A 25,476-nucleotide genomic window follows, 5' to 3' on the forward strand; every position below is an offset into this window, starting at 1 on the left:
GTAAATATACCCCAGATTACAAGCAGAAAAAAAAGTGAATACGAGGACTAGTATCTTTCTCATGGGCCAGTGTGGTCCCACTTCTAAACTACAGGGAGCTGCATAATCATATTCCCATAAAATGTATGAGGTAAGCCATGGTCTCCTAAGCATGGTATAAATAATGATAGGACAACAAAACTATCAAAACAGAAGTACGAGGTTGGATCAATAAGTAAGGTAACAAAACCTCTTATGTGTGCGATGTTGTTCCCTATTTCATTGTAATTTCCACCAGGCCAAAGCAGGGAGACCACTGCTTCCCCTCACGTCCATTAAACTGCGTCTCATATCAGTCACACATCAGCTGTAAGATGATGGGACTGGTGGAAACATGGTCAAACATTGAGGTGTAGGTGGAATCAGATTTCTGCATCTAAAGGGCACATCAGCAGCTGAAATTCATTGACAGCTTGTCGTGGTGTATGTGATAACGTCATGTCACAGAAACCGGTTTGGGTTTGGTGCCCTGCCTTTGATAACGGCAGGACAGACGTTCAAGATGAGCAGCTCATCTTTTATTAAATGTTAAGAAGAAGGATTCCATTCTGTTGCCTAGTGTAAAAATAATTGAATGACCAGTCAATAGCATGTGAGTGGTGGTAGAGGTCACTCTGGACTATTCTGTAATACATAAAGCGCACTGAAGTTATTAAGTTGAAGAAAATTGTTTCACTCTTTACATTTCTTCTTGTTTCACTATGACATAATGAACGTCATAGTGAAACAAGAAGAAATGTAAAGAGTGAAACAATTTTCTTCAACTTAATAACTTTGGGTTGTCTGTAGAGTTGGTGAGTTGGGTATGGTTTAGACATAAAATATCTGTGATACATTCAATTTAATCTTTTATGGTAAAGTAATAACAGAGACAATGCTACTAGTTTATGGTACTGGTGCCCGCACATTGCGCCTGATTCGGATGCGGTCACAATGCAGCTTAGTAATTAACGAAAGACTGTGATACCTCCAAGTCAAAATGCGCAAACGCCAAGGTACAGTCCTTTTATAATGCTGCTCGCAATTACAAATAAATCACAAAGTGATTGACAGGAAGGGACCATTTGGTGGAAATAATGGGGAGTGGCAGCGAAAATGCATGTTGGTCACGACCATTTTCGGGGCATGTCTCGGTATATGACTGCAATATTGCATACAGCAAACATGGCGCCAGCTTCGCTGCTCCCGCGGCCATTTTGCGAGATCATGGACACACTCATGAAGTCAATGAACCTCGCTTCTGCATGGCGGTTGCGATGGAGTATGCAGTTGCTGAGTTTTTATGATTGCTCTGGTGGGCATCTCTTTTCTTTTCTGGGTGGCTGCTACATTTGCCTCACAATTATGTTACAGCTACATAGACATTATTATTTATTTATCATCACTTATTTATATAGCACACACATATTCCGCAGTACTTTGTAGAAAATATATGGCCATTCACATCAGTCGCTGCCCCAGGGGAGCTTACAATCTATATTTCCTACCAAATATATACACAGATACATTCACGCTAGGGTTAATTTTGTTGGGAGCCAATTAACTTACCAGTATATTTTTGGATTGTGGGAGGAAACCGGGGTACCCGTAGGAACCCCCACACGTACGGGGAGGATATACAAACTCCACACAGTTAGGGCCATGGTGGAATTCAAACCCTTGACCTCAGTTCTGTGAAGCAGTAATGCTAACCATTACACCGTTCATACAGCCCCATTAGCGACCGCATCTGAATCAGATACATTATGTTGATATCTAACTGTAAAATTGTATATTTTTCATGTATGTATTATATTTATTAATTTTCTACATGCTATTTCCTCTACATTTTTTATTGTATATCCTTAGTACTCTCTCCTTCTTCTACCTTGATGAAAGTATTTATTATATGATTTAGTTTACTAAACGTCCTCTTTTTACACTTATTTCAATGAAACTCCATGTTTGGTATTAGCAAAGGAATGAAAAATTAGTGTGCTGTAAAGCTGAGGAGCTTTTGGCAAGTGATTAGTGGAAATAATCTGCAGCTGCCACCAAGTACCAATCATAGAAACTGGTTACTTTTAATCAAAATTATTATACATAAAATGAATGTAATAATTAATACTGACTGCAGTCAGAATAACTCAGACCAATAAAAAATAGTAGAAACTGGAATAACCATTGTCTGGTTTGTGTAGAAAACCGCTTTAGTCACCACCCATCTGGCATACCCTTTTGAATCTTGTGCACTAGTGTTATATTTATTATTACATACTACTGTATTGTGCATTAGGCTTGGTCATTTTCTTGAGCTCAGATACTGTAATAATAAACCTAAAGTGAATGATCACTCTTTTATAATATATTCATTCATTGTATTTTTCCAGGAGCAAAGAGAGCAACCCAACATTCTTGTACATCAAGAAGAATCAAGGACTCCACAAGAGCATGAGGGAGTAGCCATGGACATTCGACATGGAGATGTGAATGAAACTGCAGGTTTAAATGAGGTACGATATGAGATTGTATATGGTTATTCATAACATACAGAGAGTCCAAGTGTAATAGTGATGCCAATTCTACAAAACAAGCTATCTTTGCATAGTATGTCTTCCTTGAGATGTGTCCTCAAACATCTATCCTTTTTGCACCACAAGGTGCAAGATGTCTGGTGTGATTCCCGGGCTTTGCACTTTTTGCTCAATTTTATGCCTTATTAGTATGCTAATAGGGCCTAATTCAGATCTGGTTGGGGTACGGTGTATGGTGTAAAGTACATATGATGGGTACTTTGCGCATGCGCCGGAGCTGTACTGCTTATGTACAGTATGGCTCTGCAACGTCAGATGCAATTCAGAAGCAGACAGTCAGTGATCGGCAAACAAATGAAAATCCCAGCGCCTTGCCACTCCGAACTTACCTGTCAGACTCGAATTCCACTTCGAGGGCAAAAATGCATCCTCCCGGCGTTAATTCCCATGGTTTTGGATTCTCTATAAGGCGCCGCGGCCAGGACTCTGTGCCATTTCTCCCTCAGGTACACTGCTGTAAGCATTTAGAAGCGGTTCCTAATTAATGAAAGTATGTTTTAATATGTTTTGTTGTCATTTTATAAATATGTGGTTTTTATGTTATAGTTACTCAGGGGCAGATTTATTAAGCTCGGTGAAGTGATAAATTGGCAGGTGATAAAGGACCAGCCAGTCAGCTCCTAACTGTCATTTTTCAAACCCAGCCTGTGACATGGTAGTTAGGATCTGATTGGCTGGTCCTTTATCACCTTCCACTTTATCACTTCACCGAGCTTAATAAATCTGCCCCTCATTTCCTCCCTAAACTCTAGCACTGCCACTGTATTAATTTGTCTGTTGCTGTTTGGAGGTGGGGTGGCGCCATCGACGGCCGCTGTTTCCAAAAACTGAGGCTTATGTCTACCGTTGTGGGGGAGTGATGAAGCCAGGCTCTCCCATGGAAGACAGAGATTTCTTGGACTCTTTGTTGGATCTGAGCAGCTGGCTTGCATGGGTTGGATATGTTTGACCAGCGGTCAGGAGACCGCCGTTCACAATACCGACGGCGGGAACCCGGCTGTTACGTGGCCGGTGGGGGGGGGCGAGCTCAATTAAGCTCTTTGCGGGTTCTACGACTCGCTGCACTCACCACACGTTCTATTCCCACTCTATGGGTGTTGTGGACACCCACGAGTGAAAATAGTCCCTGTTGGTCAGCATGCTGATCTGCGGGATTTTCAGATGCCAGTCACATAACCGCAGGGCTATTTTTTGCGATTTGAGGACAGGTGTATGACGTGTGGACACATCTGGGCCTAGAATTTATCTGTTGAGTTTTTACCATCCTGAACCATACATACATTTAAATAAAAGTTTTAATTGTTTTGTGGTAAGTTTCTGTATTAGCGGGGATAGAACAATGCATCGTTGGGCTCCATGCCAAAATTTGGGTAGGAGCCTGGTGATGACAGTCTGCATATTCTGAGCATATGTGGACCAGCACATGTGTCCACTTTATATGTACTGGCAAAGAAGATTTTGCTCTTCTAAGTTGAGAGCAAAATAGGAAATTTGAGGAGAATGGGCACTGTATAGCATCCAACATCCGTACCACATACCTAGGATTCCTTTTTGTGTAGCTACATACTGTATCTTAATATCTAGAATTCCAATTTGTGTATTTGATACAATAAAATTACTCAGAAAGGATTGTTTTTCACTGTACATACAAAAAAAAAATATTTTTGCTAAAATAAGGATTAAATTCTACTGCTCTCACACCGAATAATCTATTGTGAACATACTTACAGAAGAGTTATATATGAGCTGTATTGATACCAGAAAGCAGTCTTTATTTGGACTTCTTAATAGCTTAATTGGCCTTAAGGATTGCTATTCTCACAAGCCCTTTTGAGCCTGTGAAATCCCCTGGCATGTGCTCTTCATATGAGGGATATCCCTTAAGAAAACATTCATGGTGCTTGAGTGCTGACCCTAGTTTAAGAAATTGAAGGTACCAGTTGCTGCGTAATTGAGAGAGAGAAAAATGCATTATATGTTTCACCATCTCTGAAGAGTACACGTTTATATTATAATAGTGATAATGGAGCCCTCAGGTATCTATAACCGTTGTCTGGCAGAGCATATATGCAAACTGCTTTTTACCACATCATATTGCCAATATTTAAAATTGCATTTGTAGCTTTAATATGCTATTGTAGGTGAATTGTTTCCATTCACAACTGCCCACCCACTAAATCAAATATATGCCTTGTCAAGCAGCATTTGCAGATAGTATATCATAATAGGAACACTTGTGTAAATGGTTCTGTTATAAGTAGCCAATTTCAGATCTCATATTAGAATGAAACGTAAAGGTGGACATCTTTCATTGCCAATAATGGTGTTCCCAGCTGTAGTGGACCTTCATGTTCCAACATGCATTCCCAGCATTAGCCTGAAGTGCAGTCTCTTGGTTCTCATGCAACATCTCATCACTCTCAGTGTTAAGGGCCCCATACACTTACACGACATGTCCATCTGACATGTCGCAGGTGATCACCCCGGCAGCCTCCCGGGGGGCAGGATCGCCCCAAGATACATCGTATGCTGTCCTTTTGCATACGATGTATCTTGGGCGTGCCTGGGCGATCCCAGCCATGCCTGCGGGGTTGGACATGATTGAATGTGCAGCACATTCAATCTGGAGGATCCGATCCGATGCTCACGGAAACGCGGATCGGATCGGAAACACCTCCAAAATGCCCGATTTCACCCGATATATCGGGACGAATGCTCGAAATTGGATGAAATCGGGCATTATCGTCCTAGTGTATGGGGCCCTTTAGTTTCTTTGGAATGTCTAAAATCTGCTGGCACTCTATTACAATAACAGCGTTCCCCCGGAGTGTAGATGATATAGTGTTCACTCTAGCTTCCTTTCGCAGGGCGCTGCACCCTGCCCCTTTTCTGAGTGTCAGAAACGCGCCCTGCCTGTTTGTGCCCGCCCTGCTATTTAGTAAAGGACTGCCACGCCGGGCCGCACTGTCACTCCTCCCCGCCGCATCTGTCACTCCTCTCCGCCGCATCTGTCACTCCTCCCCGCCGCATCTGTCACTCCTCTCCGCCGCATCTGCCACTCCTCCCCGCCGCATCTGCCACTCCTCCCCGCCGCATCTGTCACTCCTCCCCGCCGCATCTGTCACTCCTCTCCGCCACGCTGACACTCCTCCCCGCTGCATCTGTCACTCCTCTCCGCCACGCTGACACTCCTCCCCGCCGCATCTGTCACTCCTCTCCGCCACGCTGACACTCATCCACGCCGCGCTGTCACTCCTCCCGCTTCAGGCTTGTTGCGCTAATGCGCTCACAGCTCTCGGCAATACTGTAGGCTGCTGGTGAGATGAGGAGGGCTGGGTTTGCCTCTCCCGCGGAGGCAAACCCAGCCCTCCTCTGTGTACATGACCCTATAAAAGAGGACGCCAGGTAGGATAAGTGTGGCGGCCATTTTCATCCAGTTCCGCGATGTGTGAGGGGGGACACCAGTGCGATCACTCCTGCAGCATCAGCCCCCAGTAAGTTGTATTGACACACAAACATCATATAAGACTAGTGCTGCCACACTAAGCTATCCTACTGTATATAGGTCGCCTGGTGCCCCTTTAGTTTTAATCTGACAGCACTCAACTAATCTTATTGTGACACATTACCTATGAATTACAAATTAATGTGTAAGAGATCTAAGTCCTAACAAACTGCTGGTTTCTTCTACTGGACACAATGGTGACTGTTTATTTTTTTTTTCCTAATGGCCATACAGTTTTTGGCAATGTATCTGTAGCTGCAGAAAACATTATGATAGCATTGGGAAATCATACACCCTTTATACAATCTAATAACTGATGTAACCTATTAGGCTTCAGATGTGAGAGGATATCCCCTGCTTGTTTACCCTGGAGAGCTCCCAGTTTCTAAACGGCCCTGATATATTCTGAAGTGTCTCAATAGAGGTTATATAGTTTAATGAACTATATAAACCCTATTGAGACACTTAAGAAATAAACTGGCAGCACATGAATGTTATATAAACCATTCTGGGACACCTTTGCTTCAATCTGACAGCACATTTAAACTTAAAATGTGCTGTCAGATTGAAGCGAAGGTGTCCCAGGATGGTTTATAAGATATAATGTGCTGCCAGTTTAATACACCTGCATACATATTACAGTATGTACATCATTTTGCCCGTCTAAATTAAAATGTGCCCTCCCGAATCAAAAATGTGCCCTCCCCAAGGTCAGCACCCTGCCCTAAAAAATTCCTAGAGTGAACACTAATGATATACAGGCACCAAAGAAAAACACAGCACTTAGGAAGATAATGAGCAGTGTTATGACCAACGTTTCAAGGCTAACGTCTTTTAATCAGGATCACTAAATCACATATATCCGGAACTCTGACTATCTCTATTGGTCAGCATAAATGTATGTTTTATGTCATTCCATCTAATATATCCTCTCATCACCTCTACATTAATGTTTCAAAAACTGAGCTAATAATATTCCACAACTGGAACAGAGAGGCGTACAAGGGAAGTTGAATTACTAATGCATTGATAAATTAAACTTTCCTTGTGCTTTTCTTTGCTTCAGTTGTTGGTTGCAATAGATGTTCAGTGGTAGCACCTTCAAATATTGGTATTCAGAAATTATAACAATAGAGGATTTGAACTTGAACTTTTAGAGGGCGCTAATATTAAAAGTAAATATTAAAAGTAAAGTAAAACATGTCAATTTACAGCGTGACTGTGCCCCTTAACCACTTAACTGACAATTTTCCCCCCAAAAAAACGCTCCAAAATTGTCGTGTGTTTTTTATGAGTGAAATAGGTGAAGAACATGAATTTAACCTTATCCCAAATGAATTTAGTTTTTAAAAAAAAATTCAAATTTTTCTCAAACATCAAAACATTGGTCGGGGGGATCGGTAACATCAGAACATTGGTAACATCGCGACCATCCCGACATTACTTTTTACCCCCAAGACAGCTGCCACTGCCAGGTACACAGGGGGGTCTGGGGGTGGCTTGGGAAGGTTAGTTTACCCTTTCCGAGCGGCTGCCATTGACTGCAGATGCTGGGGGGGGGGGGGAATCCTGCCGTGCTGACCGATCAGCAGTGATCGGCAGCATGGCAACACTGAGCGGAGGGTGAAGGGAGGCAGAGGGACCTTCCAGTTTCTGTTCCCTGCCGCTGCTAACACTGTTTATCTGACTGGTCGCATCCTGTCGACCAGGTCAGATAAAACACTGCCTGGTGTGGTCGCATCTGATGCGACCATGCCAGGTAAGTGGTTAAAGGAATATCTATCAAATAATATTTGCGGGATATTCCCTGAAAACATCTGTTCTCATGGGATACCCGCAAATATTAAGGATCCCTCAAATGTACTATGGAGGGATCGCAGCAGATATCAGAGATCTCCATTTCCAGCATCAGCCACAGCCCCTGTAGGATAAATGTAATAAACATTTTTATGCCACGTTCAGATGACAGGATTATGCCGTATTCAGATGACAGAATTATGGCATATTCAGATGATGTTACCCTTTGCCTTTGGGCTACATTGCACACTAGTCATAGGGAGAGGGTTCCTCAGAAACAATGGTCATGGTCACCAAACATGCGTGATCTGCCATCAGTGCATGCACAGAATGGCCCCTGGCTCCCAATATACAAAAGAAATAATTGCTTTTGCAATCATTTGCCTTCTTTACACATCTCCATTGGGAGCCCAGGCATGTGAATTTCTTATTTTCGCAAATAGCTGTGATAAGAAATTATAGTTAATGGATCTGAAACTCTATAATTAGTAAATATGCCCAAGAGTGAGGCAGTGACTTCGAGGTATAAGATAGTGGTTGGTCCTGGATTATTTTTGTCTTTACTAATAATAATCCTACCAGCCAACAGAAACTACCAATCTGACATCTCTATTTCAGGAGCGGAGTGTGTGTGTGTGTGTGTGTGTGTGTGTGTGTGTGTGTGTGTGTGTGTGTGTGTGTGTGTGTGTGTGTGTGTGTGTGTGTGTGTGTGTGTGTGTGTGTAGGGGCGGGGGGGCATATAGATTTGTCAGTGTTGATGCACCACCCCGGTCAGGGGGGCATCTTCTCCTCATGGGAGTGTCACATCGTAACTCAGTCCTTTACCAATTTGGTGGTTGCAGCAGCTGAGAGATTTATGGGTAAGACGCTTCCAGCTTTGGTCCCTCCATGCCAGTGTCCAGTGCATAGTGCAGGGCCATCATCACGGCCGTAACTACGTGTGTGCCAAGTGGGCTTGGCACACAGCGCAGTTGCCCTGAGGGCGCACGGCCAGCGGCATGTAATGAGTCAAATTGACTCATTACATGCCGCCTCTTAAGTCTGCGCCGTGCGCCGCAGCCGCGCTGGAGGAGAGAGAAGCACCGGAGGCAGCTGAGAAGGAGGAGGAGGGAGGGGGACTGGAGCCGCAGCAGCGCTATTTCATTGGTAGTGAGCGCCGCTGCAGCATCCCCCTCTCCTTCCGTATAGGCTGCCCGGCGCTGCTGTGGATGCTGGGATGCGGTTCCTCCATCCCAGCATCCACAGCAGCGCCAGGCAGCCTATACGGAAGGAGAGGGGGATGCTGCAGCAGCGCTTACTACCAATGACATAGCGCTGCTGCGGCTCCAGTCCCCCTCCCTCCTCCTCCTTGTCCAATGCCTGCACAGAGGGAGATGCCAGCATGAGGAGCCTGTCAGCGGGGAGAAGGTAAGTATATCCCTCCCTCTCTCTCTCTCTCTCTCTCTCTCTCTCTCTCTCTCTCTCAGGGGGACACCGTCTGCCATAATGTGTAAAAAGGGGTCCTGGCTGCTGCAATGTGTAAAAAGGGGGCCTGGCTGCTGCAATGTGTAAAAAGGGGGCCTGGCTGCTGCAATGTGTAAAAAGGGGGCCTGGCTGCCGCAATGTGTAAAAAGGGGGACTGGCTGCCGCAATGTGTAAAAAGGGAGACTGGCAGCCGCAATGTGTAAAAAGGGGGACTGGCTGCCGCAATGTGTAAAAAGGGGGACTGGCTGCCGCAATGTGTAAAAAGGGGGCCTGGCTGCCGCAATGTGTAAAAAGGGGGACTGGCTGCCGCAATGTGTAAAAAGGGGGACTGGCTGCCGCAATGTGTAAAAAGGGGGACGCTGTCTGCTGTAATGTATAAAAGGGGCTCTACCTGGTATAGTGGCGCTACTGTGCAGCGTCATTTGAATAATGGAGACTACTGTGCACCGTAGTATGAATTGCTATTATTTTGTGGCCACACCCCTTCCCCATGAAGCCACACCCCTATATATTTTTCGCGCGCCCAAGGCGCGCACTGCCCCTGTCTTACATGGGGGGGGGGGCGCCAATGTCGTTTCTTGCACACAGCGCTAAAATGCCTAGTTACGGCACTGGCCATCATAACATATGGGCACACTGGGCAGTTGCCCAGGACCCCACAATTCTAGGGGCCTTTGAGGAGGGCTGGGCTAGTGCCTCTAGGCTGGTGTCTCCGGAGCTTCTTGAGAGGCATGGAGGGGAATGCTTTGATTGTGAACTATGCGCATTTAGTGTGGCCAGGCAGCATTCTCTACCTGCCTCCTAGCCTGCAGCCAGAAAGTGAATGGCTGTCAGCTTGCTGATTTGGTGGGTGGCTGGAGCAATCCTCCGATTAGAGTGCTGACAGACATTCACTGCATGAAAGCATGTGGAGAGATGGTTTGGGATCACAAAAGGGGTAAATTGTGATTTTTTTTGCCCCAGTGCATTGTTTTGAGCAGGGACTACAATGCTATTAAGACGGCCCTGACATAGTGAGGGGATTATATAGTTACTGAATGAGTGACATCATGTTCTCCCTAAACCCTGGCGACTTCACTTGGCAACATCCTTGATATATATAAATAATCATACAAATTGATTCCTTGTCACCATCAAAAACAATTATTATTTCTCTAACGTCCTAAGTGGATGCTGGGGACTCCGTAAGGACCATGGGGAATAGCGGCTCCGCAGGAGACTGGGCACATCTAAAAGAAAGCTTTAGGACTATCTGGTGTGCACTGGCTCCTCCCCCCATGACCCTCCTCCAAGCCCCAGTTAGATCTCTGTGCCCGAACGAGAAGGGTGCACACTAGGGGCTCTCCTGAACTTCTTAGTGAAAGTTTTAGTTTAGGTTTTTTATTTTCAGTGAGACCTGCTGGCAACAGGCTCACTGCATCGAGGGACTAAGGGGAGAAGAAGCGAACTCACCTGCGTGCAGAGTGGATTGGGCTTCTTAGGCTACTGGACATTAGCTCCAGAGGGACGATCACAGGCCCAGCTTGGATGGGTCCCAGAGCCGCGCCGCCGGCCCCCTTACAGAGCCAGAAGGCAGAAGAGGTCCGGAAAATCGGCGGCAGAAGACGTCCTGTCTTCAACAAGGTAGCACACAGCACTGCAGCTGTGCGCCATTGCTCTCGGCACACTTCACACTTCGGTCACTGAGGGTGCAGGGCGCTGGGTGGGGGCGCCCTGAGACGCAATAAAAACACCTTGGATGGCAAAAAAATGCATCACATATAGCTCCTGGGCTATATGGATGCATTTAACCCCTGCCAAAATACATAAAAAAACGGGGGATAAGGCCGCCGATAAGGGGGCGGAGCCTATCTCCTCAGCACACTGGCGCCATTTTCCCTCACAGCTCCGTTGGAGGGAAGCTCCCTGTCTCTCCCCTGCAGTCACTACACTACAGAAAGGGTTAAAAAAGAGAGGGGGGCACTAATTAGGCGCAGTATTAACTATACAGCAGCTATAAGGGGAAAAACACTTATATAAGGTTATCCCTGTATATATATAGCGCTCTGGTGTGTGCTGGCAAACTCTCCCTCTGTCTCCCCAAAGGGCTAGTGGGGTCCTGTCCTCTATCAGAGCATTCCCTGTGTGTGTGCTGTATGTCGGTACTTTTGTGTCGACATGTATGAGGAGAAAAATGATGTGGAGACGGAGCAGATTGCCTGTAATAGTGATGTCACCCCCTAGGGGGTCGACACCTGTGTGGATGAACTGTTGGAAGGAATTACGTGACAGTGTCAGCTCTGTATAAAAGACAGTGGTTGACATGAGACAGCCGGCTACTCAGCTTGTGCCTGTCCAGACGTCTCATAGGCCGTCAGGGGCTCTAAAGCGCCCGTTACCACAGATGGCAGATATAGACGCCGACACGGATACTGACTCCAGTGTCGACAGTGAAGAGACGAATGTGACTTCCAGTAGGGCCACACGTTACATGTTTGAGGCAATGAAAAATGTTTTACACATTTCTGATAATACGAGTACCACCAAAAAAAGGGGTATTATGTTCGGTGAGGAAAAACTACCTGTAGTTTTCCTGAATCTGAGAAATTAAATGAGGTGTGTGATGATGCGTGGGTTTCCCCCGATAACAACTGATAATTTCTAAATGTTATTGGCATTATATCCTTTCCCGCCAGAGGTTAGGGTGCGTTGGGAAACACCCCCTAGGGTGGATAAAGCGCTCACACGCTTGTAAGGGCTCTACCTTCGCCTGAGATGGCCGCCCTTAAGGATCCTGCTGATAGAAAGCAGGAGGGTATCCTAAAAGGTATTTACACACATACTGGTGTTATACTGCGACCAGCAATCGCCTCAGCCTGGATGTGCAGTGCTGGGTTGGCGTGGTCGGATTCCCTGACTGAAAATATTGATACCCTAGATAGGGACAGTATATTTTTGCCTATAGAGCATTTAAAAGATGCATTTCTATATATGCGTGATGCACAGCGGAATAATTTGCGACTGGCATCAAGTCTAAACGCGTTGTCCATTTCTACCAGTAGAGGGTTATGGACACGTCAGTGGTCAGGTGATGCGTATTCCAAACGGCATTTGGAAGTATTGCTTTATTAAGAGGAGTTATTTGGGGTCGGTCTTTCAGACCTGGTGGCCACGGCAACAGCTGGGAATTCCACGTTTGTACCCCAGGTCGCCTCTCAACATGAGAAGACGCCGTATTATCAGGCGCAGTCTTTTCGTGGACAAGCGGGCAAAAGGTTCCTCATTTCTGCCCCGTGACAGAGGGAGAGGAAAAAAAAGGCTGCAGAAATCAGCCAGTTCCCAGGAACAGAAACCCTCTCCCGCCTCTGCCAAGCCCTCAGTATACGCTGGGGCTTTACAAGCAGAATCAGACACGGTGGGGGGCCCGTCTCAATGAATTTCAGCGCGCAGTGGGCTCACTCGCAAGTAGACCCCTGGATCCTTCAGGTGATATCTCAGGGGTACAAATTAGAATTCGAGACGTCTCCCCCTCGCCGTTTCCTAAAGTCGGCTTTACCGATGTCTCCTTCTGACAGGGAGACAGTTTTGGAAGCCATTCACAAGCTGTATTCCCAGCAGGTGATAATCAAGATACCCCTCCTGCAACAGGGAACGGGGTATTATTCCACACTGTTGTGGTACCGAAGCCAGACGGCTCAGTGAGACCGATTCTAAATCAAAAATCTTTGAACACTTACATACAGAGGTTCAAATTCAAGATTGAGTCACTCAGAGCAGTGATTGCGAACCTGGAAGAAGGGGACTACATGATGTCTCGGGACATCAAGGATGCTTACCTTCATGTCAAAATTTACCCTTCTCACCAAGGGTACCTCAGGTTTATGGTACAGAACTGTCACTATCAGTTCAGACACTGCCGTATGGATGGTCCACGGCACCCCGGGTCTTTACCAAGGTAATGGCTGAAATAATGATATTCCTTCGAAGGAAGTGAATTTTAGTTATCCCTTACTTGGACAATTCCCTGATAAGGGTAAGATCCAGGGAACAGTTGGAGGTCGGTGGAGCACTATCTCAGGTAGTGTTGCGGCAGCACGATTGGATTCTCAATATTCCAAAATCGCACCTGGTTCCGACGACATGTCTTCTGTTCCTAGGGATGATCCTGGACACAGTCCAGAAAAAGGTGTTTCTCCCGGAGGAGAAAGCCAGGGAGTTATCCGAGCTAGTCAGGAACCTCCTAAAACCGAGCCAAGTCTCAGTGCATCAATGCACAAGGGTTCTGAGTAAAATGGTGGCTTCCTACGAAGCAATCCCATTCGGCAGATTCCACGCAAGAACTTTCCAGTGGGACCTGCTGGACAATTGGTCCGGGTCGCATCTTCAGATGCATCAGCGGATAACCCTGTCACCAAGGACAAGGGTGTCCCTCCTGTGGTGGTTGCAGAGTGCTCATCTTCTAGAGGGACGCAGATTAGGCATTCAGGACTGGGTCCTGGTGACCCTGGATGCCAGCCTGCGAGGCTGGGGAGCAGTCACACAGGGAAGGAATATCCAGGGCTTATGGTCAAGCCTGGAGACATCACTTCACATAAATATCCTGAAGCTAAGGGACATTTACAATGCTCTAAGCTTAGCAAGACCTCTGCTTCAAGGTCAGCCGGTGTTGATCCAGTCGGACAACATCACGGCAGTCACCCACATAAACAGACAGGGTGGCACAAGAAGCAGGAGGGCAATGGCAGAAACTGCAAGGATTCTTCGCTGGGCGGAAAATCATGTGATAGCACTGTCAGCAGTATTCATTCCGGGAGTGGACAACTGGGAAGCAGACTTCCTCAGCACGACCTCCACCCGGGAGAGTGGGGACTTCACCCAGAAGTCTTCCACATGATTAAAAACTCGACAGGTATTGCGCCAGGTCCAGGGACCCTCAGGCAATAAGCTGTAGACGCTCTGGTAACACCGTGGGTGTACCAGTCAGGGTATGTGTTCCCTCCTCTGCCTCTCATACCCAAGGTACTGAGATTGATAAGATGGAGAGGAGTAAACACTATATTCGTGGTTCCGGATTGGCCAAGAAGGACTTGGTAACCGGAACTTCAAGAGATGCTCACGGAGGATCCGTGGCCTCTACCTCTAAGAAGGGACCTGCTCCAGCAAGGACCCTGTCTGTTCCAAGACTTACCGCGGCTGCGTTTGACGGCATGGCGGTTGAACGCCGGATCCTGAAGGAAAAAAGGCATTCCGGATGAAGTCATCCCTATCCTGATCAAAGCCAGGAAGGATGTAACCGCAAAAACATTATCACCGCAATTGGCGAAAATATGTTGCGTGGTGCGAGGCCAGTAAGGCCCGACGGAGGAAATTCAACTGGGTCGATTCCTACATTTCCTGCAAACAGGAGTGTCTATGGGCCTGAAATTGGGGTCCATTAAGGTTCAAATTTCGGCCCTGTCAATTTTCTTCCAAAAAAGAACTAGCTTCAGTCCCTGAAGTTCAGACGTTTGTAAAAGGGGTACTGCATATACAGCCTCCTTTTGTGCCTCCAGTGGCACTTTGGGATCTCAATGTAGTTTTGGGTTCCAAAAGTCACATTGGTTTGAACCACTTAAATCTGTGGAGTTAAAATATCTCACATGAAAAGTGGTCATGCTGTTGGCCCTTGCCTGGGCCAGGCGCGTGTCAGAATTGGCGGCTTTATCCTGAAAAAGCCCTTATCTGATTTTCCATTCGGACAGGGTGGAATTGAGGACTCGTCCTCAGTTTCTCCCCAAGGTGTTTTCAGCGTTTCACCTGAACCAACCTATTTGTGGTGCCTGCGGCTACTAGGGACTTGGAGGCCTCCAAGTTGCTAGACGTTGTCAGTGCCCTGAAAATATATGTTTCCAGGACGGCTGGAGTCAGGAAATCTGCCTCGCTGTTTATCCTGTATGCACCCAACAAGCTGGGTGCTCCTGCTTCTAAGCAGACTATTGCTCGTTGGATTTGTAGTACAATTCAGCTTGCACATTCTGTGGCAGGCCTGCCACAGCCAAAAATCTGTAAATGCCCACTCCACAAGGAAGGTGGGCTCATCTTGGGCGGCTGCCCGAGGGGTCTCGGCTTTACAACTTTGCCGAGCAGCTACTTGGTCAGGAGCAAATACGTTTGTAAAATTCTACAAAATTGATATCCTGGCTGAGGAGGACCTGGAGTTCTCTCATTTGGTGCTGCAGAGTCATCCGCACTCTCCCGCCCGTTTGGGAGCTTTGGTATAATCCCCATGGTCCTTACGGAGTCCCCAGCATCCACTTAGGACGTTAGAGAAAATAAGAATTTACTTACCGATAATTCTATTTCTCATAGTCCGTAGTGGATGCTGGGCGCCCATCCCAAGTGCGGATTGTCTGCAATACTTGTACATAGTTATTGTTACAAAAATCGGGTTATTATTGTTGTGAGCCATCTTTCAGAGGCTCCTCTGTTATCATGCTGTTAACTGGGTTCAGATCACAGGTTATACGGTGTGATTGGTGTGGCTGGTATGAGTCTTACCCGGGATTCAAAATCCTTCCTTATTGTGTACGCTCGTCCGGGCACAGTATCCTAACTGAGGCTTGGAGGAGGGTCATGGGGGGAGGAGCCAGTGCACACCAGATAGTCCTAAAGCTTTCTTTTAGATGTGCCCAGTCTCCTGCGGAGCCGCTATTCCCCATGGTCCTTACGGAGTCCCCAGCATCCACTACGGACTATGAGAAATAGAATTATCGGTAAGTAAATTCTTATTTTTCTCATACGTCCTAGAGGATGCTGGGGATGCTTCAAGAACCATGGGGTATAGACGGGATCCACAGGAGACATGGGCACTTTAAGACTTTAAAAGGGGTGTGAACTGGCTCCTCCCTCTATGCCCTCCCCCATACTCCAGTTAGATTCTGTGCCCAGTGACACTGGAAGCACACTGAGGAGCTCTCCAGAGTTTCTCAGAAAAAAATACTTTGTTAGGTTTATTATTTTCAGGGAGACCTGCTGGCAACAGGCTCCCTGCATCGTGGGACTGAGGGGAGAGAAGCAGACCTACTTCTGTGAGTTCAAAGGCTCTGATTCTCAGGCTACTGGACACCATTAGCTCCAGAGGGTCCGATCACTTGGTACGCCTAGCTGCTCGTTCCCGGAGCCGCGCCGTCACCCCCCTTGCAGAGCCAGAAGAAAGAAGCCGGGTGAGTAAAAGAAGATCTGAAGACTTCAGTGACGGCAGAAGACGCCTTTTGAGGTACTGCGCAACGGCCACGCTACGCGCCATGCTCCCACATACAGAACGGCACTGTAGGGTGCAGGGCGCAGGGGGGGGTGCCCTGGGCAGCATAAATCCTCAAATAGCAACTGGCAAAAGTAAAAAAAAGTACCTGGGCACTAATTACAGACCCCCGCCAGTATAAAATTATAAAAATAAGCGGGACTGAAGCGCAATTAAGGGGGCGTGGCTTAGCCCTCACAGCTCTATCCAGCGCCATTTTCTCCTCACAGAGACGCTGGTCCTTCCAAAACACTACTGTATAGTTCAGAGTGAAAAACGAGGGGGGGGGCACCGTTGTTTGGTGCAATATTAGTTAAAAATATCATGAGCGTGGTGTAAATGAGCTGGTAAACTCCTTATGTGTTTCCATGACAGAATGTACTGGGGTCTATCCCTTATAGCCAGTGTCATGTCGGTAGGTGTTTGGTACACGGGTGTCGGCATATCTGAGGCTGAGGGCTCTGCCACAAAGGGAATGACTATGTCGGCGCTGTCGACTCCTAATAGTACTTGGTACATGTAAATCAATGTCAACATGTCAGTAGATATATATATTTTTCCCGAGAGAAAACTATACGGGAGACACAGACGGGAGGGGGGGGGGGGGGGGGGGAGATATTGACATGATAATGTGATACCAGAAAGTGCTATACCTATATGTATATGTATGTATAGTAAGGTTACATTGGTCTGTGACCTGATCACAGACGTGGTAATATTTATGGAGGGAGTCATATTCCTAGAGTAGATTTCTCTCAGAACCCTAGGGATCGCAAAAATTTTATTTTGCCCAGTTACTACTCCCTGAGATCGACTCGTATAATGTTTCTTATGTCGACCATAATGTTTCCTGATCAGATCCACAAAATCGGCATTCAGTACCTGTTCATACACATTGGCCTGCTGTTCCTGACAGAAGGATATATGTATACGTATTAGATATATATATATATATATATATATATATATATATATATGTAAGTGTGTATAGGTGCAGTTGAAGTATATTTATGTATATATATATATAGAAACCAAGAATATGGGCACAAGCGACCAATGGTGTCTATAGTAAAGGAACGTAAAAAGATTTTTTATATATAAAAAGAAAAGGCATATTTATTTTACACGATTAAAAAACAATGATATACTTTAGTTTAAGAAAAAATGCTTGAGCATAAGAATTCATAAAAAATGGACAAAATGATGATTAAAAGAGAAGAAAAATCTAAAAGTACAAGGCACACATCGGTTTGTAGTAAATGTGTAAAAAGTGCTTATCTTAGGTACAGGAGGTTGGTCTGGGAAAGATCATGGAATATTTATAATGAATGCTGAGGTAAAGTTATTCCTTCTCATGGATAGAAGAAAGTGAGAGTCACCCCTGTTCTGCACGGGGCTCTGTCACAAAGGATCGTATGCAGGAAGATATGTGATACTCTAATTATGGGTCCGCATGTACGTTGATTATACTAGCATTACATGCGCATGGGGGAGTAGCTGTATGCAGGGTACTCCTGAAGTTGAGTCATGTCTATATCATTGCAGCATACTGCCGTGCGACTACAAGGGATGTAGGTCTCTTGGGTTCACGGGCCACTTCCATGGCGGTCTCGACTGGGAAGAAGTTGTGGATTAACCAATGAAATGCTGAGGCTGACTCCGAGAAGTACTGGAGTATATTCCCTATGAAGGTGAAACCTGGTTTGGGGGATGGCTTTGTTAAGTTGATCTCGGCAGATACCACTGGTAAGTCTAGCTTCTTGAGCTATGTTTCCTCACAACGGTTGGTGACGCATTTTTGTAGGATGCAGTCATTTCGACCGGATGGATATGGTTTTTCCCCTTCTTTGCAGATAGAGGAAGGTGAAAAGGTAAGAGGTCAGCAGCCTTTTCAAGTTGCAGAAACAGAAATCATCCTCTGTTTCTACCACATCCACCGCATGTCGCTGGGTCTATCTTGCGGGAGCCCACACCGGTGGGACCACGTCTAATACTGTTCAGTCAGTCCTGGAATGGACATGGACCAGTGAGTTAAGAATAGAGTCCCAAGGGGGACATACTGGAGTTTCCAGACGACTCCCCTCACTGATTTTTCAAATAGATCTTACCGATTCTCCTCTGGACAGGGTGGTAGTATGCAACGCCATACTAGAGTTGGGTCAGGATCAGGACATTGTCCTGCTGTCCCAGTCACACATAAAAAAAAAAAGAGCTATTATTCAAGCTTTTTCGTGCTTCTGAGCCCGGAACTACAAGATGGAATCTCTCAGGGCAGGTAGCTCCAATCTGTAAAATGTGAAAGAGGGTCTAAGTACGGTTTCTTCCGCATTAGGCTTACCTGAGTTTGCTATTCAGGATTGTCATTGCCAATTCACCAGAGTGATGGCAGTATGATGGTTTTCCTTCAATAGTAAAAGCCATTATTATTCTGTACTGGGATGCTCTCCTGTCTACGGCGAGGTCAAGAAACAAGTGGTGCAAATCGTTGTTTCTCTCTGACAGTTTTTCAACACAGTGGTTGGCTCCTGAACTTGCCAGAATCACTGTTGATCCCATCGACGTGGATGTCGGAGTTGGGAATAAGGTTAGATACAGAACTGTTGAGTTTATTTTTTCCAGTGGAAAGAGAGCTGAAGATCCAGAGTCGGATCAGATTTGCAACAGTGTAAATCCATCAATACGTTCTGTTGATGAAGAAGATGGTTGCGGCCTACGAGGCCATTTGGTGAGCAGGTTAAATGCCAGAGTGGTTTTAGTGGGACCAGTTGGACATGTGGTCCGGGTCTCACCTGCACATGCACCGGAAAATAATCCAATTTTCCAGGACCAGAATATCTCTCCTGTGGTGGCTGCACAGTTCTCACCTCCTAGAGGGACGAAGGTTTGGGATCCAGGATTGGATCCTGGTGTCCATGGATACAAGTCTCCGAGGCTGGGGAGCAGTTTTTCAAGGGGAAGAATTTCCAGGGAAAAAGGTCAAGCCAGGAAGCTTGTCTGCACATAAACATTTTGGAATTAAGGGCCATTTACAATGGCCTTCGGCAAGCGGAACATCTTCTTCGCGGTCTTCCCGTCTTGATTCAGTCAGACAACATAACAGCAGTGGCGTACATAAACCGCCAGGGCGGAACAAAGAGCAGAGCGGCGATGGCGTAGGCCACAAAAGTTCTTCGCTGGGCGGAAACTCATGCAGGCGCTCTGTCAGCAGTCTTCATTCCAGGAGTGGACAACTGGGAAGCAGACTTCCTCAGCAGACACGATCTACTTCCAGGAGAGTGGGCTCTTCATCAAGAGGTCTTTGCAGAAGAGACGTCGTTGGGGAATTCCTCAAATAGACATGATGGCGTCTTGCGTCAACAAGGAACTTCCGAGATATTGTTCCAGGTCAAGGACCCTCAAGCAATAGCGGTGGACGCCCTAGTGACACCGTGGGTGTTTCCGTCGGTCTATGTGTTCCCTCCACTTCCACTCATTCCAAAGGTGATAAAGATTATAAGAAGAACAAGGGTTCAGGCGATACTCATTGTTCCAGACTGGCCAAGGAGGGCCTGGTATCCAGATCTTCAGGAGTTGCTCATAGAAGAATCCTGGCCTCTTCCTCTACGAGAGGACCTGTTACAGCAAGGACCGTTTGTGTATCAAGACTCACCATGGCTGCGTTTGACGGCATGGTGGTTGAACGCCAGATCCTAGCCCGAAAGGGTATTCCCAGTGAAGTCATTCCCACACTACTTCAGGCTAGAAAGGAAGTAACGGCAAAGCATTACCACCGTATTTGGAGGAAATATGTGTCTTGGTGTGAATCCAAGAAGGCTCCTACGGAGGAATTTCAACTGGAGCGTTTGCTCCATTTTTTGCAAGCAGGTGTGGATGCGGGCCTAAAGTTGGGCTCAATTAAAGTACAAATTTTGGCCTTATCAATTTTCTTTCAGAAAGAATTGGCCTCCCTTCCAGAAGTTCAGACCTTTGTGAAAGGCGTACTACACATCCAACCTCCCTTTGTGCCCCCAGTGGCACCATGGGATCTTAATGTGGTGTTGCAGTTCCTGCAATCTCATTGGTTTGAACCTTTGCGAAAAGTTGAGTTAAAATTCCTTACTTGGAAAGTAGTCATGTTGTTGGCCTTGGCATCTGCAAGGCGGGTGTCTGAATTGGCGGCTTTGTCTCACAAAAGCCCCTATTTAATCTTCCATGCTGATAAAGCAGAGTTGAGAACTCGTCAGCAATTTCTGACAAAAGTGGTTTCATCGTTTCACCTGAACCAGCCTATGGTGGTGCCAGTGGCTACTGACGCCTTGGCGGAATCTAAGTCTCTCGATGTGGTCAGAGCTTTGAAAATCTATGTCGCCAGAACGGCTCAAATTAGGAAAACTGAGGCTCTGTTTGTCCTGTGGGCTCCCAACAAGATTGGGGCTCCTGCTTCCAAGCAGACTATTGCGCGCTGGATCTGTATTACGATTCAGCAGGCTCATTCGGCAGCGGGATTGCCGTTACCGAATTCGGTGAAGGCCCATTTTACCAGAAAGGTGGGCTCATCCTGGGCGGCTGCCGAGGGGTCTTGGCATTACAGCTTTGCCGAGCTGCTATTTGGTCGGGATCAAACACCTTTGCAAAGTTTTACAAGATTGATACCCTGGCTGAGGAGGACTTCTTGTTTGGTCAATCGGTGCTGCAGAGTCATCCGCACTCTCCCGCCCGTTCTAGAGCTTTGGTATAAACCCCATGGTTCTTGAAGCATCCCCAGCATCCTCTAGGACGTATGAGAAAACAGGATTTTATTACCTACCGGTAAATCCTTTTCTCTTAGTCCGTAGAGGATGCTGGGCGCCCGTCCCAGTGCGTATTGTATCTGCAGTCATTGTGTATGTTACACACATGGTGTGTTGTGTTTAAGTCAGCCTGTTGCTGATGATATTCAGGCCATAACATGCGTTATGCTGTTACTGGTTGTGTTTCCACACATAGGTTGTGTTACGGTTTATGTCAGCGTATTGCTGCATATTCTTCATGCCGTCAGCTGGTGTTCTGTTGAATGCCACGTTCTGCGGCATAATGGAGGTGTGAGCTGGAGAAATGCTCACCGTGGTTTAACAATAAAATTCCTTTTCCTCGAAATGTCCGTCTCCCTGGGCACAGTTCCTATAACAGGTGTCTGGAGGAGTGGCATAGAGGGAGGAGCCAGTTCATACCCCTTTTAAAGTCTTAAAGTGCCCATGTCTCCTGCGGATCCCGTCTATACCCCATGGTTCTTGAAGCATCCCCAGCATCCTCTACGGACTAGAGAAAAGGATTTACCGGTAGGTATTAAAATCCTATTTTCTCTAACAATGACAAATGTTATACTGTTCAATAAATTAGCTCCATAGAAAAATTGAATCCAAACAGCTTGGCACGGGTTGTATCTCAAGATACATCCAGCTTCAAGGGTAGAATGTGCCTCAGATTTACACCGCCAGGTAGAAGTTGATAGGTTGCTATGGGAAACTTCTCTACTGATCCATGTCTCCACTCTTTTCACTGCTTGATACATCAACCTCTAAGCTTGGTTCTGGGCTGAAAGCTAGAAATTGAACTCTTCACCTTACACTATTCTCACCTTACACAATCCGTGTGTAGATGTCAGTATAATCAAAATATTAACTGCGCTGCTCTCCATCTTTTTGGGATGGGATCCAGGATCTCTTCTCCCTTGTCCTGTTATAAAATACCCCATGTCCGTTTTGATATGTTATCTGATAGACAAGGCTGATAAAATCACTGCCATACTAGCCGCATACATCTTTGCCGGCCCTGTCCCATAGCACAATTGTGAAAAGCCCAGACCTACCCTGTTTGTCTTCTCCTATGTCTGGTCCATTGCACACATAGAAAATTACTTACCATCCTTAAGACCAACTCCAAAGCTTTTCTCACAAAGATTATCCTTTAAAACAGGGGTGATCAACATGGGCTCTCAAGCTGTTGAGGTACTACGTATCCCAATATACCCTGCCACCGTTTTGTTATTAAGGTATGCTAAAACTGTAGCAGGGGATGTATAGATCCACAACAGCTGTATGGCCACATGTTGAGCATCCCTGCTTTAAACAGTACTCCTAAGTATAATCTCCCCCACATCCCATTTTTTTTTTATATATATTCTTTATTTTGGTTTTTCAAAAAGATATAGAGATGTTACAAAAAGTACAGTATTGTATAAACACATGGGTCGACAGACCAATATATCATAGAACATCAAAAACACAAAAAGAAAATAAAGAGAAAGGAGAGAAAAGAAAAGAGAAAAAAAAATACAGTAGATATAATTGATCCAACAAGGAAATAATCAATTGCATATCATACATCAGAGGGTCAGCAATAATATACGCATTGTGTGTAGAAAAAAAAAAAAGTATAGCAAAGTACAGTGTAATCACAGTCACAATTTATACTGTATTGATACAAAGAAGACAAGACAAAGGATAGAGGGGGGAAAAGGGCAGAGTCAGGGAAGGGGAATGAGTGAGCTAATCGATCTTATCTAAGTACAAGTATGGTTTCCATACAATAAAGTGGTCTACACAGGAAAGCAATATCATGGTGAGTCTAGTGGGATCTGGTCTTTGTAGACGGAGGTAGATTTAAATTCCAGCCAAGAAGACCACGTTGCAACATAATCAGAATGTGTGTCTAGGACTGAATGAAAAATATCCTCCATTGTTCTATAAAATTCTATCCGCTGGAACCATTCCCATATCCTGGGGTTGGAGCCTGAGACTTCCAGTGGACCGGTACCACTGCCCTCGCTGCGTTATTAAGATGCTTGAGAAGGGAATGTTTATATTTTGCTAGTGGTATTGCAGTGTGGGAGAGTAACCAGAAGTCAATCTCAGTAGGAGCCTGAAACCCCAGGATTTCGGAGGAAATCTGAATAACCTGGCCCCAAAAGGTAGCAATCAGGGGGCAGTCCCACCATATATGAATAAGGGTACCTCGTTCCTTTCCACACCTCCAACACAGGGGGGACACTGAAGGAAAGCACTTATGTAGATGGGAGGGACATCGATACCACCTAGTAAGCAATTTATACTGTGTTTCTATAACTTCCAAACTTGTAGAGCAACGGGACATAACTTCACAGTGTTTTTTCCAATTAATATGTATCCCTCGAGGTACAAGATCAGCATCCCATTTCGTACAGAAAGCGGGGTCTCCTGTGAAAAGACCATGGAGCAATATCTTATATATACCCGATATAACATGGGTGGGTTCAGAGGGTTGGGAACACATTGCTTCAAAAGGTGTGATGTCTCCTGTTAATGCAGCAGCTGACCTGTGTGACAAAGTAAAATGACGAGTCTGGAGATAGAACCAGAAGTCAGTCGCGGGGATATCAGTGCCCTCCCTGAGTTCAGCAAAAGATTTAACCTTTCCCCCGGAGAGCAAATGTGATATCCTAGTCAAGCCTGCCCGTTTCCATCTGGCGGCCGCACCTCCTCTAATACCCGGCTCAAACAGTGGGTTGTCAAGAAGCGGGAGAAGCAGGGAATTTGACGAAGAGAGACCCAATTTATAGCGTAGGGTTCTCCATAGAGCCAAAGTGGGTCCAACCGTCAAATGCGAGGAGCGGCCAATGGTCCTAAGCCAGGGAACTGCCTGTAATTGTAGACCCGAGGACCGTCTCTCCAAGTCAACCCACTGCTTAGAGCTGGCACCAGGTCGCGACCAGTCTAGGATCCTATTCAAAATCGTGGCCTGATAATACAGATGTGTCCACATACATCTTTGCTATATCCCGCCATGTATGGCAGTTTTGCATGCCATAGACTCGGAGATTTAGCCATGCCTTGTGATTTTTTTTAATTTGCCTCTTTAATATGTTTACTTTATACATATTCTATTATTGCAAACAAAATTTTAAAATTCATCCACTCGCTACTCATGAAAAACAGCTTAGCCGTGTTTTGCATGTTGTGCCATATTTGTAAAAAAGCAAAGATGTAAGTGGACACATCTGTATGTTGAAACCATGGGCAACTGTTGGCCCCCCTGGGCCTTCCTATAGAATAAGTAGCAATGTTTGAACCTGGGCTTCGTGCCACCCCGAACAAATCGGCTAATTGCCTTGTGTGTGTCTACCAGAAACTGTTGGGGCAGCTTCAAAGGGATAGTCTGGAAAAGATACAGTAACCGTGGTAGGATATTCATTTTCACAATGTTCATACGGCCTAATCAGGAAAATTTCTGTTGGAGCCACTGTGTCATTTCCTTACGCAGCTTCCGCAATAAAGGGAGGTGATTTAAAGTGACTGTAGTAGACAGGGAGGAGGGGATCAGAATGCCTAAGTATTTAATGTGTGTGGGGTGCCAGGTGAAGGGAAACACAGTCCTCAGGGACGAAACTAGTTCAGTAGGGAGGGAAACATTAAGAGCCGTCGATTTAGCATAATTAATCTTAAAATTGGATAGCACTCCAAAACGTGAAAATTCTTTCATAAGATTAGGTAATGACACAGCAGGGTTTGTAACGACTGCCAGACCACATCCCATTTTTATTATAGCTATATTCCCTGGCCTCTGCTCCCTCCCTACAGATATCCCCAACGGAACTCAGTTTCTCAGGGCGATAAGCTCCCCCACCTTCCATTCAGATCTGATTGTCTCCACGTTCCCTATCCTCTCTCCTTTTCCCCTTGTATCTGCTGTCCCTTTACTTGTTTGCATATACTTATAATAACTCTTTAACATATCAGACAATGGGGGTCACTCTGACCCGATCGCATGCCAGATGGCCGAAGGCCGTCGCTGCAGTACGATCGCCTCTGCCTGATTGACAGGCAGAGGTGGGTGGTGGGGACTTC

General features: G+C 45.9%; 1 protein-coding gene across 5 annotated transcripts in view; it reads left to right on the forward strand.

Annotated features, from left to right (window-relative positions):
- Positions 1-25,476, forward strand: part of SLC24A2 (solute carrier family 24 member 2) — a 491,146-nt gene that overhangs the window by 222,520 nt on the left and 243,150 nt on the right. For all 5 annotated transcript variants that reach the window (XM_063914167.1, XM_063914168.1, XM_063914169.1 and 2 more), the window contains one exon: positions 2,409-2,531. In XM_063914167.1, the coding sequence (XP_063770237.1) occupies positions 2,409-2,531 (123 nt within the window). The remainder of the gene's footprint in view (positions 1-2,408; positions 2,532-25,476) is intronic.

The sequence above is a fragment of the Pseudophryne corroboree genome, chromosome 1, assembly GCF_028390025.1.
Source record: "Pseudophryne corroboree isolate aPseCor3 chromosome 1, aPseCor3.hap2, whole genome shotgun sequence".
NCBI classification, from domain to species: Eukaryota; Metazoa; Chordata; class Amphibia; order Anura; family Myobatrachidae; genus Pseudophryne; species Pseudophryne corroboree.